Raw genomic sequence first — 19,247 nt, forward strand, 5'->3', positions numbered from 1 at the left:
GAGATGGATAAAAAGGATGATTTTTAAAAAAAAATGTAGGACCACCATGAATAAAGTCTTTATCAAAATCCACTGTACATAGACTTGTTAAAGCTAGACTCCATTAAAAGAGACTCCCCGCAGGCAGAGCGGTCAAAGATGACACATTTCTGCAAGTTTATATTCTGCTTGTTCCTTTCCTCCTTTCCCCTTTTCTGTCTTTGATGAGTTTTGCTACATACGGAGTCTCCGATTGGTGCGTCTACCTCCAGCAAATAGCCGTATGGGCGCACTCTAAAGTCGAACCCTAACAAGGTCTCTCATCTCGTCTCGCCTACGTGGATTTTTCGACACCACCAAGCTGAGGCAGCTGAGAAATGTCTCACAAACCCCAAACAAACTCGTGCTTGACTCGACCCACCTGAGGCGGATGCTGATACCAGCGATCATACATTTTTCGCTGCCCTCAGTATTTGTCCATACATTCACAAATGGAGACCCAAACAGGCCCCTTGGGAATTTGAGGCTTGTTCATCACTGAGACTTCGCAGTCGACTCTTGTTAGCCTGAGCACGACAATCCTGATTCCTACTGCCTGCTGACTTCGAAGAAGATTTCTGTCTGATCGGGTGAAACAACTTCGAGGGTTCGAGTAAATAATACTTGAGCATTTTCATTGAAACACCTAAATAGTCCCCAGGTTGTGTCCTGTTTCTGCTGTTTATGATGCTGCCCCTGTGACAAAAATCCTCCCTCAGAACCGGGTTTTGATTCTCACACCTTGTCTGCCGCTACGTCCCAGATGTAACCAGAGGCTGAAATGATCAGAATGACAATGATTTGATTTGCTTGCGTGCAGGCCGATAATATACCACCTGCTTAAATAATGTGCATTGCTCTTCATAAGTGTAGGTGCTTAAGGTTGTTTAGAAAACCCCTAGTTTCTGCAGCCCATGGCAAGACTTTCTACGACAATCCTGTAGCATGAAACAGCAAAAAAAAAAAGGTTGGCTTCTTATTGTTAAGTTAGCAGTGCTTCATCTGATGAGCACTGTATGTTTACTGCTACTCATTCATTTATGTTGGGGGCTGTAGAGAAAAGTCAAATTAATACAAGCAGTGCAGTTGCTGGAGTGTCATGAAACGAGGTACCTGTTCAGAGCGAAAACCTACGATTAGTCCACTGCCTAGGGCTAATATCAATCTTTTTTTCTTTTTTTCCAACAGCACATAAGCGTGTGTTTAGAGTGCATACAAACGTGCTGAGCAGTTGTATTGCCTCGGGTTACTTCACGAGCTCGCAGTCAAAATATCAGCAATGTGGTGATGGCGAAAACTAAGAAGGATTCATTCTTCTTCGGATTCATTATGCATCGAGCTGATTTTTTTTTTTTTTGGAGACGCTGTGAAAGCCTTTAGGGCATGTATAGTATTAGGAACAAGCAAGAAACTATTAAACATATCACAGCGCATGTATTTCACACTATGCTTTACACTGCTACGACCCCCAGACAAAATCTCAGCCACCTGAAAAGCCTCAACATGGCCAACCTCATTATCTCGTATTGTTTCATATATTATTCAACTTCAAATTCCTATCTAAAACATACAATTACATGGGGCAGAGATATGACATGTCAATTTTAATTGTAGTTAAAAACAAAATCATATTATTTGACTTCAATCTCAATGTCAACAACCAAAACACCTTAGATCTTTCGGTGATGTAATCTTGCAGGCAAAAAAAAAAAAAAAGAAGCTGACTCTGATCAAAAGATAAATAAATAAGCAAACGTTTCTTGTATGCCAAACATGTTTTACTAGCTAGGCTAATAAAAACAGAAATTGTAACCAGGCTTTTTTTTTTATATATATATATTTTAAGAAATCCGTGTGGCAAAGAGTGGCATGTTTCTAAAAAAATATGTTTTTTGAGTTACATTGGCCGCTCATCAGCAACAAAATATGTTTCCTAACATTACTAACTTTCTCTTCCTCCTTTCTTTGCTTCTTCAGTGGGCATGTTTGTAGGACTGGGTATCGTTTTAAACATGTTTCTGATACTGATACCTTGACTTTGATAACGTTCCTGAACGATACTTTAACTTATTGACACCAATTTTTTGAAATCCATTTAAGCCAAAAGAAAATTGTCTTACACATAAAGGCACTAATTTCCAGACTTAAGTTTCAGAAGGCTTTTTTTTTTCAACTGTAGTAAACACTATTCTAACTCACTGATGTTGATTGGGTATAAAAATTTGGTGCAAAATTACTCTTTTTTTTGGTTTTGCCCCATAAGTACAGAATTTCAGCGACAAATCGTGTCGATTTTCCGCTGTCCAAAAACCATTAAGACAAAATGCCTCCAGAGCTGCTCTCCATCTGAATATTACACATTTATAGAGTTCGAGTATCTTACCTGACAGGACTGTTCCTGCTGTCGGGATCTCGAGCCGTTACCGTGCCGACCTCCGTGCCATTCGCCGCGTTTTCATAAACATCCATGATATAGTAATCCATAGAGAAGACTGGAGCTTCGTCCACATCCCCGACTGTGATTTTCAGGGTGGCGATGTCTTTGAAAGGACCGAGATAGGAAAAGCGAGGATCCACATGTGTATTCCCGCCCTCGATTTGGAGCGTGTAGGTCTTCTTTCTCTCGTAGTTCAGGGGCTGTCGGGGAAAAAGGGCACCACAGGGGGGCCGTAAGGTTAGCACACGAATCAGTTACACGTCCTCGTTACCACCAGTCGACAAAAACTGGATTTACTCAGCAGTAAAATCAGTGTCAAACTAATTACTAACGCACTGCTGTCTTTTAAGACGTACTACTGCCGTTAACTACTTCCTGCATAACGATCAAACAAAATGACGACCTCCTCATCCAAGCAATGCTCTATATCACTGCAAGAGGCCAAAACTCAAACTCACATTTAAGTCTGCAATCAAACAGTAAATTGTTGATATATATATATATATATATATTTCCCTGCTCATCTTCCAAAGATAGATACCAGCTCTGATTTGAAAGAAGAGTGCACTCACCTTCTTAAGGCTGATGATTCCCTCCCTTGTGTCTCTGTCGTTGGATATGGAGAACATGTTGGCCCCCTCAGAGTTAATGATGCTGTACTTGATGTCTGCATTGACTCCGAGGTCCTCATCGTTGGCTTTGATCTTCCCTACCGGTTTCCCAATTTGAGCTGATTCAGGGACGTACAGCTGGTAATTTTCTGTGGACGAACATAAAATCCATTTAGAGAGAGAGAAAAAAAGAAGCAAAAGCACATCACCAACTTCCTCTGCCCCACATGGTTGTCTAAATGTTCTCCTAAAAAAAAAAAATGAAAAAATGAAGAAAAAAAAAAAAGGGCTGAGCTAAGCAATTTGATTCTGTCACCATTTGTCCCTGAGGGAATGTCATTAAAAACACTCTGCAGTGCTTCAATTGACATTAAATGCTAAACTGAGGTTGGTGGCGCTGCGGTGGAGTAGATCAAACTCGGAGGCAGAAGATTATTCCGAAAATGTTGATGATTTTGAAATAGTTTTTCACTGCAGCACAAATGGAAAAAAAAACCCAACAACAACTCAGAGCCGTGGTGGGTGGTGGTGGGGGGGGATTAGATTTGATGAGGCACTTTCAAAGACAAAGAATCACAATTTTATCATTACTTAAATTTATCATTAAAATGGAGAAAATCCAGACAGCAAAACAGAGGGTTTTGATGAATGCTCATTTAATTTAGCCAATTATGGAAAATCTGACTGCAATACTAGACTGCTGAGTCATACAGTAAGTGTCATACATCACAGTGAGGAATGCTGAATAGGTCTACAGTGTGAGGGGGAGCCTAAATAATCTATGATTTGTTTTCTAAACAGACTGATTGGTATGCACTTAATCAATGTGTGGATGAAAACTATAATTAAAATAATTTTGGCGCCCCAAATTCTAAAAACTCCGATGTTGCGTTTTCTCCTTTTATTTGAGCAGAATAAAACTTGCTGTAAAGGATAGTCAGCCTTTCTGTCCTTCATGTGCAAACATGCTAGAATATTTTTTTAATTACCTGCCATTTTTCCACTTCCACAATAAAAAATACCAAACACGGAATTCTTCTAATAAATACTCTTCCGGTAATGTAAGTGCCTCAGGCAGGTGTAACGGAGGTCCTCTGCTCAAGGCCAAAAAGAGCCGTTGATTGTATTTACAGCCGACTTGGTCATGCAATGCAATAAAAGCTAATGTATTTAGGCAAGTAGAAGACATCAACATGACCATTTGTTATTTAGTTATTTCTGACTAGTTAACTAGCAAAGAAGCCTGAAAGCAACTTTTTTTTCTGACGGCGAAGACTTTTCAAATTGACTCGTGGCGAATGCAATGTGCTGTCTTCCTGTTCCATAAACGTAACGCACAAAACACACATCTATCTTTAGACATTGTTTCAACCTCGTCATTATTAATTTAACCATCGGTTTCCGCGGATGGTTCTGCAACAGAATGACAATGACATTTTAAAACGTGGCGTTTGGGTCGACTATCGTCTTCCGCCGTGTTCCGTTACGTACTTTGGGGGAACGCGGGCGGGTTGTCGTTGACGTCTGTCAGCGTGATGTTGATGGTGGTGGAACCAGAGAGGCCTCCAACCTGGCCTGCCATGTCTTTGGCTTGGATAACAACAGTGTAGTGTTCTCTGGCTTCCCGGTCCATGTCGGCTAAGGCAGTCCTGATGATTCCTGCACGGTTGGACAAAACAAACCATTTAAGATTGAAATATATATATATATATGTATAAAATATATGTATAAAATGGGATAATCAGTTAGTTGAAGAATAACTCGTGCCATTTTGAGAATATACATAATACGCTGGTAAAACAGACCAAAAAAATGATCCTTTGGATATGGACAAAGACATGAAAAGAGATGATTGCTGCTGTTATTGTCCTCATATATATATATATATATATATATATATATATTGTTTTGTTTTTATGGACTACTCACATAGCATTGCATACTTCTTTCCCTTTAAAGACTTCAACTATAACTCTTTTCCTCTTTCATCTTTGAATCTCCTGTTCTCTCATTGCCAAGGTTAACCTTTCCTCACTTTTCATTATATTTCAAAAAAATGACTATGCAACCTTGGATTGGTGCAGAATGCAACTTTCTGGAGGTGCCCACTCTGTCAAATCTATTACTATGAAAACACAGCCATGAACTTTCACAATGCTAACTCGGTGATATATGACTGCACCTCTGTCCACTACGGGGAAACTGCGCGCAGCTGAATTGTAATACAGTAAGGAGCTAAAAAGATAGGAACGGCGTTTGCTTCTGTGTTGCTGGGCGCCAGGTGATTTATTGAACGTAATAGGTCCATGTCTCGCACATATATTTGTCTGTGTGTGCGTCCGGCCGTAACATGTCTGTTAGTCTATATTAGTTTTGTGTGTGTGTGTGTGTTGCGGTGCTTGAGGGTTACTTGGCCATCTTAGCTCCTGAAACCCCATCAACACATGGAGCCTGATTTAATATGGTCCACCTGTTGCATGCAGTGTTTGTCGTAAATCGTGCTTTTTTCCCCCAGAGCCAGGACCCTCAGGCAGCCATTAAACTTCTGTTCTCGTGAACTTGTGAACCCTTCAATAATACACAATGGTTGTCTAGGAGCACCTGGGCGAAGATTGCACGGTGTTGATCACGGGTGAGAATGCTCTTTGCTGCTGTTGACTCCTGCAGCGAGTGGAAATGAGGGAATGAATCAAGGCGTCACTGCAACCCCCGGTGGAAGATGTATCATTATCCGAAGTGGTCTGTGTTTACACTGGGAAGTGCCTATCACATGTTTCATGTGAATCATTATACAAATTAAAACCGCATTATAATCCATGTTTTGCTATTTGTTTATGTGAAGAAGCCATGGACACCGACTTGTTGTGGTACATTACTCCACTCCCACTGCTTCTACTCTACAACATGAATCCAAATGTAATGCATTCACACTTCTCTCACAAACACGGCTCACACACATATGTTTGCTTTGTCTTGACATGCAAAATCTCTTGGTTACCATTACTGGTGATATATGTAGAGCAAACAGTGCAGAGCTTCTCAACACCCCCAGAATAATAACACTGATTGGTGCGTCCTCCTCCACCCTCTATCATGGCTTAAAACGTTCATGTGCCAACAGTTCTGAAGAAATAGCACACTGTGGCTGGTTGATAGGTTTTTTTTTGGCTTTACATCTCCATATTATACAGTCGGGGTGATATTTCCAACGCTTGTTGGGAGCTCAGGGCTCTGTTGAATGTCGCTGCTATCAGACTTTCAGGTGACCCCCTTGAGATGCGTATTATCGATGATAATTCTTTTGAGAAGCCGTTACTCCACAGTCATACCACGTGGGTGGCTGGCACGGTTGTTTAAGCACAAAACGGCGGCGAAAACCGCCAAAATGGAGTTTTACTTCGTCGTTGCAACTACTGCCTGCACACTGAGTATTTCAAATTAAAAGGCCTTGTTTCAAATGAAAAGCCGTTGTGTTTCATGCAGTGTCCTGCCTTTAATTGGATTTTAGCCTCCCACAACTATCTGGCAACCCATCGAAATGATGCAGCCACTGAGCTAGCTGGTCTTTATAGTGAACTACAGAACGAAGCCAGCAGCTACAGGGGCAGATATCTTCCCCCCCCCCCCAATGTTCTTCTATATGTTTTATGTATCAGCTGTATTTCATCAGCTTATTTGAAACTGTATTGTAGAAACTATTAAAACATTTAGAACGTATCTACATTTCCTAAAATGCGATTGAAGTACATTGTTAAGCACTGATGCCGATGACTGAGCAAGTAAATGATCATTTATCCCGATTATTGCGTTAGCAAACAATTTCTTATCCAAACCTCAGCAGCTTCCATTAAAATAAAAAATGTATGCAGTTTTATGATTTCCTAAATTTCACAAAAGAGTCAGCGATAGCCGTGTTACACAATGGGTCATCTTCCTCTTTCTTTTCCTCTCTGTAGACTAATCCACTCGCCTCAAGCTGAATAATCATTAAAAGTGGGTCAAGGAGCGAGGCAGTCAACGGTATTATGAACCGGGGGATCTTAGGTTACACATCATCTGTCACACGGAGCCGTGGCTCCGGTCCCACACACCGTTAGTGTTAATTCACCGGCTGTGAATCAACCAAAAGGCAAAACTAACATGACAGAGCAGAGGGGAATAGAGGAATCCAAAAGTCAGAGTTAACTGAAATACGTTTTACGAGCAAAAGGTGTTTCAGGAGTCAGAGTGTGCCGCAAATTACATTCAAGATTTGCCCCAATGATAGATCATTTTGTAATCCCAGTGTAACCTTGAATATAAAATTGACAAGGTTAAGAAGCGTCTTTGACTGAACGGTGAACAAGGATTTTTGAACTGCTACATCTGCAGCGGTATGAATAAACACTAACCCATTGATTCCTGCTGTTGTATTTCTCTCTTGGCTCATGCCTTTTAGACTGTTTTTTGTTTTGTTTTGTTTTTTCCATAAAAAGAGCAGTATTACCTCACTGGTAGAAAAAACAAAAAACAAAAAAAAGTTCTCCACAAATGTCACAGCACTGAATGTCCTCGCATTCTGCTTCAAGGTCTCAGAGAAACCACACGTTGGATGATGTGAGATCAAGACAAATGAGATTATTTAGTTTTCGCGAGGTACTTTCAGCAATATTGCGGCGGTTCAGTCTGTTTTATCTGCCGACTTCTGATAGTGTGCTTCTGTGGTGTCATTCTGGGCTTATTTGCTCTGCTTGCAAAAGAAACAACTGTTAAGTGGGGCAGCGAGCGAGGCAGCCTTTATTTCAAAAGATATCAAAGCAAATAAATTGACTTGGGCTCCCAGGTAGCTTCCTCTCTGACACCATATAAAAATGTTTTCTAACGGCTACATTTGCACTGTTGCATTGTTCCCCGTGCACATTTGTTCAATACTAGAATTACTTTTTTTGATTTGAAAGTAATAATGGAGGTTATATATCTTAACTCTATAGTTCCAGCTCAGTGACTACCCTAATTAAATCTGAGTGAAATGACTCGTGAGTTGGCAGTGAATTATACTTTTGGCGCTGGTCTGTTTTTTCAAATGCTAAGCAGACAGTGACAGACTGTGCTCTGTTTGAACTCTGGCTGAGTCGACAGGACATATTAACTTTATGCTGCTCTCCCTGTTAGACGTGATGGAGCTAAAAATGCACATACGGGGGCCTTGTGTAAAGTATTCACCCCCATTTGGTGGTTTTTTTTTGTTGTTTTTTTTTGCTCTATTGCATTACTGGAGTTAAAATGGATGATTTACATGACATGTGACTTCCACTTTGAAGGTGCAGGGTAGAACAGGTTGACTGCACACAGGTGGATGTTAATGAGCTAATTAGTGACTTCTGAAGTGAAGTTGGTTGGGCCAGATCTTATTCAGGTTTTTTTTTTTTATAGCAATTGGACTATTTTTTTGTAGGTTTGTTACATAAAACTCATACAATTCAATTTAAATTGCAATAAAACAGGTTAAAAAAAAAAACACCAAGGTGGGTGTAAATAATGAACACCAGCGTTTATATTGGGCTTGTTGTGATTTTCTGGGTAGATGTGTGTTCACTTTTTAAACACACCCTGGAAGTGTTTTTGCTGCAGGAAAAATAAAATATTAAAATACATTTTTCTTTAAAAAATACATAAGGTTTAAATTGTGCATTTAAGTGTACACATATTTTTTTAATCCGTTTTTTATATCTTCTAAGCATTCTAAAAAGGAACTTAAATAAATAATCATTGTTATAAAATTGTTATAAACATTATGGCCGTCTTTCAGACGCAGTGGGAAAAGAAACTCTCTTCTCGGCTCTATAAGATATTTCCTAGAGTCAGAACGCAGGCACTTTATTTTTGTCCCCGTGTTCTTTTCAAATGCCAGGTCTCAGCATGGTTCTGCTGTTTTCTCAGTTTTGAAACTAATCAAAGTGCTTGCAGCTATTTTCCTTGTAATGATGCAGGCTCTGCAAACTCTATTGGAAGTCCTTTGTTATTAACTCCAATCTTAGCATTACTTAACCCGAGGTCCTTGAGACACAGAGATTCTGGCAAGTGGCCACACTTTCCATTAAAACCACACCAAGGCAGACAGCCTGACCTTTCCAGTCTCTTACTACCCCCTTTACTCACGAAGGTGCATCGCTGCTGAGCAGTATTTCACACCATTGGGTTTAAAGGAAAAAAGAGCACACACTAAAAATATGATGCTTTTTCCTCTTCGTGGATATTCACTTCTATCCACAGACGTGACAATGATCTGCCGTCAGTCATTTAGAAATCGAACAGGCAATCGAGAGAACGCCCCATAGTGATGCGCGACGACACTTTCGCAGGTGATGCAAGGCAGCTACGTTACAAACATGCAATCACTGAGCCGCATTCATTCTTGAACGAAATTCTTTGACTACACAGAAAAAGGCCCGGGAAGAGGGGCGGGGTATTCTTAAGGAAGTGCCAAGTACCTGAGAGGTATGTCAGTACTTTGACACAAAGATTGTACCCCTGAGCTCCCTTCGCCGACCAGCTCTGAGCTGCAACACCTCAGACAGTTTCTACTCAATCTCTATGGAGCTCGTCAGTTAATTTAGAAAATAATTGAGAAAGAGCTGACTTCCTTGAACCCGGGCCCCATTTGACACAGTGAGGTGGTTAGCCTTTTACTCAACCTCCCCAGTCTATTAAGAGTTGATACCATCACACTATCCACCTCTTTGTCTGGCTGGAAACTTCTAAAGGAGGACAATCTCCTGGGTGAACAAAAAGGATTATAGGAGATTACTAAAGCGCTCTTCAATCTCCAGGTTCAGGAATCTTGTTTTTTTTTTTTTTTTGGGGCCCATCCAATACGATGTTATCCTCATGTGTCTGCACTCTTAAAGCATCTCTGGAGACAAGGTAGATAACATCAGCAAAAAGCATCTGTAATAATCCAAGAAATCATAAGAGTACACGGTTGCTTTTTAAAAAAAATAACTTTACAAACATAAATTGTTTTATTGGATCACATATTTGAGTGAGGAATTGGTTGGACTGCTCGAGTTGTACACCACAAATGTCTGGGAAAGTTTTTCTTTCCTTCATCCAACCAAGAGGTGAGACTTAATCCATTAACTGCAGAAACGTCTTGATCTGTGTCAGCTCCTCCAATAAACTCAAACACTCACAAATCCCAGATCAGCAGAGAAATTAGCCTATTTAGGATGCAGAGGGGACTTAGGGCTTCTCTACTGCAGTGTGTGTCTTGTGTGTGTGTGTGTGTGTGTGTGTGTGTGTGTGTGTGTGTGTGTGTGTGTGTGTGTGTGTGTGAGCGAGCACAGATGCGAGGTGGGGTTGAGGGGCATTCGACTATGAGACTCGAGGGGAACGGCCTTGATGCCTCTGCGGGGAAGTGACAGATGCACGGTAGTGATGGGAAAGACAGGCGTTATGACCCGAGTGTAAAAAGGATGAATGCAGCCACCGATCTCAGATGTACTTTTGCTGAGATGTAGAAAAGCTCTTATTAAATTTGCTGGCTTGCAGTTTTGAGATTTGCAAACCATGTAATCAAGTAATTTCCATTGCAGCGAATGTTCTTAACACAGTTAGCATGTCGCTGGGCGTGCGACGTCAGGCTACTTATATTTCAATGTCATTGTAACAGAGCTCTGGTCAGAAAGTGACAGAGCTTTTCCATCCACGCACTATTTTCACATTTTCTCCGGAGTGACTCATTGAGGAGTAAAAGGTTCAGTCTGACTCGTTAAATCTCTGCCGTCCTTGTGCTTCTGCTTGTTTTTGAACAAAATCCAGAGGCAGATCACAACATGAGCAGCAGGAGGTTTTTTTTGTTGTTGTTTTTTTTGGGAGGGGGGGGGGTCCTTCTACATCAGGGGTCTCCAACCTTTTTTTTTTTTTTCCTCTGAGAGCTACTTCGACAAAATGAAAGTGTCTGAGAGCTACTCATGTTCAGTCACATAGCTGAGCTCCACCCAAAGCAGCCGAATAAGCTTCTTTTATGTGAAAACCCCCAAATTGATACGCAACACAAACATTTTGTACCGTAACAGATGAAATTCAACAGCACGTGCATGCTTAGTTTCTGCATTTCTTTACATTTTCAATGAGGTGGCAGGGTATATATACAATATATATATATATATATACATACAATTACACAGATGTAGCCTAAATGCATACTGCAGTGCACGCAATGCATGTGTGGCCAAACTCGTTTGTAAATGGTCAAATAAAGCGTTCTAATATCAGATTTAGGAAAATCCAGTGTTTCATCTTCCGTTGGGATCAGCAGGTGGCGAGCTACTGCCAGCTCGCGAGCCACATGTTGGAAACCCTTGTTCTACTGGAACAATTTTAATAATGCCTTGCATTAAAAATCGGGCCTTCGCACCACCTCGGTGCTCGGTGACCCACCCTGCTATTATTGGAAACTCTTGCCTGTTTACACCATTTACATACTGGAACATGTTTAAAGGAATAGCCAGACATTTTGAGAAATATGCGTATAATACCATCTAATTATCTGTCACTTCAGCGCACAGCAAATTTGCAGCACCTCGCTGGTTAGCTAGTCTTATTATAAAAGTCTGAATAAGAGAGGAAACATCTAGCCCTGCCTCTGCTCAAAGGTAAAAACCCACTTGCCACCATCTCTAAAGTTAATTAACATCCCCTCTCCAGGAGGTGACTTACCGTAGTGCTGTTGTTGCCACGCGGTTGCCAGGTAACAAGTACAGACTGCACAAAAGCCACTGCAGCATGCAGGACAAAAAAAAATGATCTTGGAAACTGGCAAGCTTTAATGTTGCTGGTACTGAAGGAACTTTTGGTTTCAGTACGTGAACGAAATCAACTTTTTGCTTGGGTCACGCTTCATATTTAGCACACTAGACATTAGAGAGTCTTCTCATCGAACTAAATTGTTCCCCAAAATGTCAAACAGTTCCTTTGAATACACTTAGAGAAAAATCACAAAGAAATTTGTGGGTTTTTTTTTTTGGTGGTAAATATTTAGACCGCTGAAAGCCTGACCTGCTTCCTAATTGCTGCCCCGACATGCGATAAGCGCAGGTAGAAAAAGTGATTGTCGGAAATGCCATCTAATTAAAGACGTGGGGGTTTTCAGTCCAGCCACACGCCGGCTGATTTCACTGATTAGTCGCTCCACTCTTTCTGAATGTGTGATTATCAGTGTCATTTGCTGCTCTAGTGTGATGTTTCTGGGCTTCGCTAATTAGAAAGCGAATAATATGGACACACCTCTAAATCAATTTTATTTTTTTTAAATATACCTCTAGGGACACCCTCTGATTTAGATGCATAGTTTAAAGTTAAAACATGTTAACTTTTTCGTACTACACTTTTTGGATATAGTCCTCTTTCAGGGTGCAGTATATTGTGTTTGATAGTCATCTTTTTAATCACTCACTCCGTTTTACATTCAATTTCTTTTGATTATTCGTCCCTGCTAGAAACTGTACCATAAGAGAAGTTGAGACATCTCTTCTGAACACTTTCTTAGTGAATAGTCATCAGATCATGAAACAGTTTGATGATTTCAATGTGCCCATGTTTGCCTTGGCCAGCACCTCTACTGAAGTAGAGGCACCATCTCTTTATGTATTCATTTTCTGAATTAATGACTTTTTCATTAATTTGAAAACCAAATGCCTGCAACATCCACCATTAAATTAGATGTTCTTAACCTGTCATATGTCAGATAATTGATATCAAACACATTGGAATGATTATGATACAAATACCAACTACTCAAACTTCACCATAATCTATACTAATACATCAGATCTCTGGAAATAGACCTCATACAGCTTGAATGGGTGCAAGACATTGTAAATGTGCTCGAAGGCAACTTTACTATTTTATATGCAACATTGGAGAAATTATTCATAAACAAGAATAGCATTGGCCGTACAAAATACTAAAATTATTGCAACACAGCAGCAAACCAGACGCGTTTGTTTCCCTCTGCCCACATTAATTCCCCTCAGGCCTTCCGCCGTTATCAGTTATATCAGTTACATTAGTGTCTTTACAAAGTCCGTGTCATGCTCATTTATTTCTTCGGCAACGTAAATCTAATCCCAAATTCATATATTTCTTTCTGCATGCCACATGAAACCATCAAAGACGCGTCAGTTACAATTTTACACCCTCATTTGGATCTTTTGTTTTCAGTGGAGACAAACAGCTACCTTAATGTCGTTGTCGGAGTTAATTATTCAGATAAGACGTATGACCTCTGTGTTGTTTTGTACAAAGCTATTAGCACATCTGTCTTATCTATGAAATGTAGAATGCATAGTATATTTTTAAGGTGGTTATCGGTGGTTTTATAATCTGGCGTGAGGGTAGACCAAAGATAAAAGCAAATGGAGGGAACTTGTATTTATTTTTCTTTGTTGAGGACGTTTAAGTTTAACAAAATCTTAGTTTACAACTCACAATGTGAAATCCATGGACAGTGCGTCACTAAAATGTTACAATGATTTTACTTTCATCATTTGATGAATCTGGTTTATTTGACGTCTCCTCGGTTTCAAATTAATCAGATGTGGCAATATTGAATTTACGTAACCTACATTACTCACGTGATTCCTTATTTTAACCCAATGAACTCATTTTTTCCTAAAACCGAACCACGTAGGTTTTGGCGCTTTAACCTAAAACCAAATTGTGATCGTATCCCTTTTAATCCAAAACAGGATCTTTTGTTCCTGGCTTTGTATAGCATGAAACACGTTTCATTAGTAACTGCACCACCAAATGTAAACCATTTCAACATTTAGGGGTCGTCAAGATGTATTCTTTTTTTGCAATAAACATACCAAACTATAATTTAGCTATCGATTGGCTACAGATTGGCAATACAGCCCTGCAGTACCTTAAAGGCATAACGTTATAACATGCTCCAGCAACATCCACAGGTGCTCTTTAGTTTGATCACGGAACATTAAAGTGCAGTAATTTAATTTAATTGAACAGCTGCAAGCCATTAAAAGCACTTAACGATATATTTAGTAAACCTTTCAGGAGCCCAACAGTTAAGGAATGTTTTGCTGCGACACCTTGTTTTATATCAGCGTCTTGTCATCTTCTGAGGTTGAGACGTGCGTTATGCTGCGATATACTGCAGCTATGCTCAATTTACCATATAATCCAATTTCCAAATAGTCGTACGGGTGTGTCGTTGGTTTCAGCTGATGTCGTCAAAACCACAAAGGCAGGAAGGAGAAGCAGGTAGAAGTGTTCACTTTGTCTTGCTGAGGATTTGGGTCAAGTCTGAGACAATCCTTTGGGTATTCCCTCAATGCCATATGTGCAGGCCAAAGGCTATCATTACCCTCTGTCCTCAAACGATCTCTCCCTCCACCTCGTGGGTCTTGTAAAAATCTGTCACTGCTGTATCGGGCCAACGGACCAAGGTCAAACGGGAAGCTGGGTGTCTACCCGTGTGTGTGTGTGTGTGTGTGTGTGTGTTTGCGTGTTCTTTTTAATCCTGCAACTAATACGCGAGTTTCCCGGTGACAGCGAGCCAGGTACATGTGGATACGAGGAGGTAATGCGCTGTGAGACAGATGCGAGAGCGGCTTGGTGCCTCGAACGTGGCCGCGTGCCAACACAACTGCTTTTAAGACTCGGGCTTGGCTTATTGAAGATCACATTGCGAGTGCGACTCCCCCTGCCGTGTGCATGTTTTTCTCCACTGACCGCTGGAGGTCCTTGTCCTAATTTGAGGAAGGAGGGGTTGTTTTGCCGGTGGCGAAAACAACAGCCGACTTGTATGAATTAATGTGTGTGGGCTGGAATAGTGCTGCGTAGAGAGTGCAGCTGGATCGGCCCTTTCGATCACTTCCCCACTACTCCTCTGCAACGCCCCGCGCTGAATTACAATGCGGACAAGATGCCGAGTCAGCTCGAGCAAAGCAAGCCATCTGACGTGTCTGAGAACACGCCGCACATGGTCAGAGGGAGAATAGTCATTTTTAGTTTTTACTCGTCAAAAAAAGGATTGAAAATAGATCTCAACTACACCGGCGTGGAGTTGATAGATCGTAATATGTGGCGTCGCATGAGAAAGAGAGTTTTCATTCAAAAAATTGGCATTGCTTCTGCCTCGCCACACCACTGTGAAATTGCTCCATCAATCCCCGCTGCCTTCTCCCTCGAGGTAAAGTCAAGAATATTCAGCAATTCATTTGTGTTGCTCATTCAGCAAAGAATTTTGTGTTTTACACGGGCGGTATGGTCTCAAAGGGACCAACGCCGGTTCAAGACAGCGATGAATCAATTCATACAAGTGGATTGTTGTTCATGTTAACTGACAGCAGCAGCAAATGCAAGCATGCAGAACTTAGGACGTGTGTGTGTGCGTGCATGCGTGTGTGTGTGTGTGTGTGTGTGTGTGTGTGTCTGTGTGTGTGTGTGTGTGTGTGCGTGCGCGCGTGTGTGTGTGGTGTGTGTGTATACATGCTTTGTGACACAGATCAGCAATGAACACACATGCACACACTTGCAACAACACATTTATCGCATCATATAAAAGTGCTACGTCTTGCACTTTAGAGAGTTTATTAACATTTAATAGATTCTCGTAGAGACCTCTCAGACAAAAGATGGATTTTGAAAATACTGCCTGCCGAGGCTCCCTCCCCCCGTCCCCTGCTCCTCCACCTCCTCTTTCAGACAGGAGGAAACAATGGCTTTCTGAAGGCATCCCTACGAACGTCTCCTTTGACCCCTTGAGGAGTTAGTTATGGCCTCGCATGGAGCAGATTGCGTGCCGAACCACATAGCGGCTGTATGAGTAGTCCGTTACTCTACTCTCAGACGTGCTGTAATAACAGAACAGGATGTTCGCCGCGAGCTGCACAGACTCGTCACAGCGTGACACACACATCATATTCAGAGATCGACGACAAACTCCCCATTTATAATATCTAGTCACCGTGCTCGTGAAAGATTTCACAGAACAAATCTCCGTTTCCCAAAGCACGCTGTAATACCACACCTGTTTTGGGGTCGACGGAGAAATATGGCTGTCCTTGTAGGATACTGTAGACTATTCTGGCACTGTTTCCGTAGGTGGGGTCGTCGGCATCGGACGCCGTCACTTGCAACACAGACGTGCCTAAAAGTGAACACAGCAAAAGAAAATTATCTTCTGAAAGGGTTTCAAATGTTAATGCAAGTACATTGATGTGTGATTGTGTAAAGCCTTTTTTTTTATGTTGCGTATCACCGAGCAACCATTTCTGGTACATTCAGATCCGCTAAGAATTGCTGTGCACAAAATCTGAATGTCTGATAACTGTTCAGCAGAGAGGGATACTTAACATGCTGGAGAGAGACTTGCATCTTAAAGGAGTCACTTCATTTAAACCTAAGAAACAGGGAGCTGACTAACAAACATTTAGCTCAACATTTCACATGAATAATTGAAAAAAAAAAATCACTTATTAGCCACTTAGCTCACAGGTTGCTATTATGTAATCACAAAATACATAATTTGTCGATGATTAGAAAAAAAGAATCGACTGAAAAACGCTTTTATCTTTGTGGTTCAATTTAACACTTCAACTGTTGCTCAAACAGCATTACAGGCTTCATTAACTCATTATAATTGCATGATGAGTGCATTGTAATTGCACTGCAGGCTTACATAATGCATTAGTATACGTTAGGATTGTGTTGTGATTGCGTTAGGAGACATACAGTATGAGCTATATGGTACATCTCAGCCTGTAAATCTTCTGGACACTTGCTGTGTTGTTGTCCTTCGGGAATTAAACTAAATTAAACAAGTGAAACTCACTCCGCTGTGTCCCACCAGATGTGATTTATTTTTTTGTCCCGGAAACCTGGAGGAGCCGAGTGAAATGCCAACCATAATGAACCATGCACTCTACAGTATGCTTGTGCACTCTGAATCTCTGTCAAACTCGCAGCGAAAATTGTACTGGGAATTTTAGGATTGCTTTGGAGGCTGAACTGGTTCCAAATCATCTGTCGAGTAAAACGTATTAGTGCATGATTTAACTGACAGACCTCAAATTGTTCTGTGTTATTGGCATGAGTCACATCTTTGACCTCGTATTATTAGGATTTCAATTCAATGTTTTTTATATAACTCTTCGAAGAACTAACAGCTTCTCAATATTTTTTTCATGTTGGTAAAAGGTTCACATTATTGCATTACTCTGACTAATAATGCACTCATTATGCACTTCTAATAGACTGTGCAGTGCGCTTGGCTTTGCTCATTTTCCACTTCAACTTAAGTGATAAAGCGCTGTATACGAGCTATATTTGTCGAACACTTACATTAAAAGGTTGGATTGTTCTCATGAAAAAGTGAGCACTCAAGAATCAGTGTGCATGTGTTTCCTGAACAAGATCTTTACACCTGGTTTGACTGTTTTTACACTATTCCATCTCACATCACACATTTGACCCAAAAATATTGGCTAGTAGGGGGGTAAAAGCCTCTCTTGAACCGCAGTAAAACCATCCTATTTATTTCATTTTACAGTCTTTCTTCAGAATAACAACACTTAAACTCCAATGATAGACAAAGAGATTCGCAAAGCAACCATCAGCTACCGATGAAGAGGGGCCTGTTGTTGGTTTCAACTCTTAAACACCCAACATGCCTCCAGAGTGCGACCGTTTTTGACAATTTTAAATGGTCGTACTGAAGTGTAGACTTTTGCCATTGAACAAATATTATAAACATGTTTTCTGACCTCTTCTTAAAGCAGCATTATTTGACTGTTTTGGGGCGTTTTAGTTTCGAATGTCCGTCTGAAATCTCCCTCAGGAGGCGTGGCGAGAGAAGGGCGCTGGTTGGAGCTCGATATGTAAGGTCAGAAGGATTTGTAAGTTCTTTTAGTCTTGACAGTTTTAGGCATCACTGGTATTTCCGCTGCGGTGTGCAGGCTAACGGCCAACATGGCCAACGGTAAACTAGCAGAGTGATCGAGCGGGTGCGTGAAGGAGAGCGGAGGTGTGGCTGCTGTCAGGCCAGACAGAGGCGGGCTGAGTGGTGCAATGCTGGGTAAACAGTGTAAACCTTGATTAAACATGTATATTGGCCCACATTTTGCACTATTAATAAATGATGCTGTCCTTGGAGTAAAGCAGAGTTCCTGGGTTTTATGTAGATCTGGTACATGTTTCTTGTTGCAGTGGCATAAATGCGTTGCAATTCCAAGGAGCTTGTTTTGAAAATGAGATTTAATCAACCTTACTTTTTCATATTCATAAAACTTTCAATAGTGTCAGCAGTCCATTAAAAGTTATTGGTAATCTTTGCATCCCGCTGTGGGAGATCGAAGGTGATTCAGAAATAATCACCTGCTTGAAAAAACCTTCTGGAAACTGTGTTCAAAATACGGGATACCAATAATCCCTCCCGTTATGAACCTAGTCACATACTGTCATGTTTTTACTTTCACTTTCATCACCTTCCTTAAGTTTCAATGGATCTATCTGCCCTGACCTCGCTGGACTACAAAATGTTATGCACTTTTAAAGGATCATGGTTGGTCTCTGAAACTGGATTACAACCGCCTGGCTCCCTTCATCCTCCCTCAACCTGAGTCAAGGCTGCTTCATCCCCACTTTCATTTGACGGGGAAATTAAAAAAAAATCCATTACGTGGGATGTGAACTGTAATCAAGAAGTCGGTAGAGTCAACGTGCTCAAGTAAGATGACATCTAAAACGCGTCAATGTAGATTCAAGTGCTGGTTTTCAGAGAGGTCTGCCACCAGGCGTTGAAGTTGATTTGAAATTTTGAAAGCAAACCCAAATGTGGGACAAGTAATGAAATTGATTGGTGTTTTACGATAGACAGCAGCTGATTGTAAATGACAGGAAAACAAACATATGTTATGTCCTTTGTGTGCAACCTTCAAATTTTATTCTCTTTCTAGAGGGTTCAGCACTTAGCAATCTGTGCAATTCTGCTCGACATTACTTCCAATAACATTCATTTATTCTTAACTGTCCATCTATAAAAGCTCTCACCTCGGCCTCTGAGTGTTGTAACCACTATTAAACTTGGATTTTTCTCAGAAGTGAAACGGTTGACAGGAAAGCGGAGCTACTATCTCCATTTAGAGACATCTCAACAGGGAAAGATACAGTTGGGA

At 40.9% G+C, this 19,247-nt stretch overlaps 1 protein-coding gene across 2 annotated transcripts in view; it reads right to left on the reverse strand.

The window, feature by feature from the left end:
• Positions 1-19,247, reverse strand: part of LOC138204486 (cadherin-18) — a 143,894-nt gene that overhangs the window by 25,868 nt on the left and 98,779 nt on the right. For both annotated transcript variants that reach the window (XM_069159793.1, XM_069159792.1), the window contains exons 4-7: positions 16,103-16,222; positions 4,558-4,725; positions 3,028-3,215; positions 2,402-2,655 (exon numbers count right to left, since the gene is read on the reverse strand). In XM_069159793.1, the coding sequence (XP_069015894.1) occupies positions 2,402-2,655; positions 3,028-3,215; positions 4,558-4,725; positions 16,103-16,222 (730 nt within the window). The remainder of the gene's footprint in view (positions 1-2,401; positions 2,656-3,027; positions 3,216-4,557; positions 4,726-16,102; positions 16,223-19,247) is intronic.

This window comes from Embiotoca jacksoni, unplaced genomic scaffold (genome assembly GCF_022577435.1).
Source record: "Embiotoca jacksoni isolate LCO1_2020_lvr unplaced genomic scaffold, fEmbJac1.0.p SCAF_25, whole genome shotgun sequence".
Lineage (NCBI taxonomy): Eukaryota > Metazoa > Chordata > Actinopteri > Embiotocidae > Embiotoca > Embiotoca jacksoni.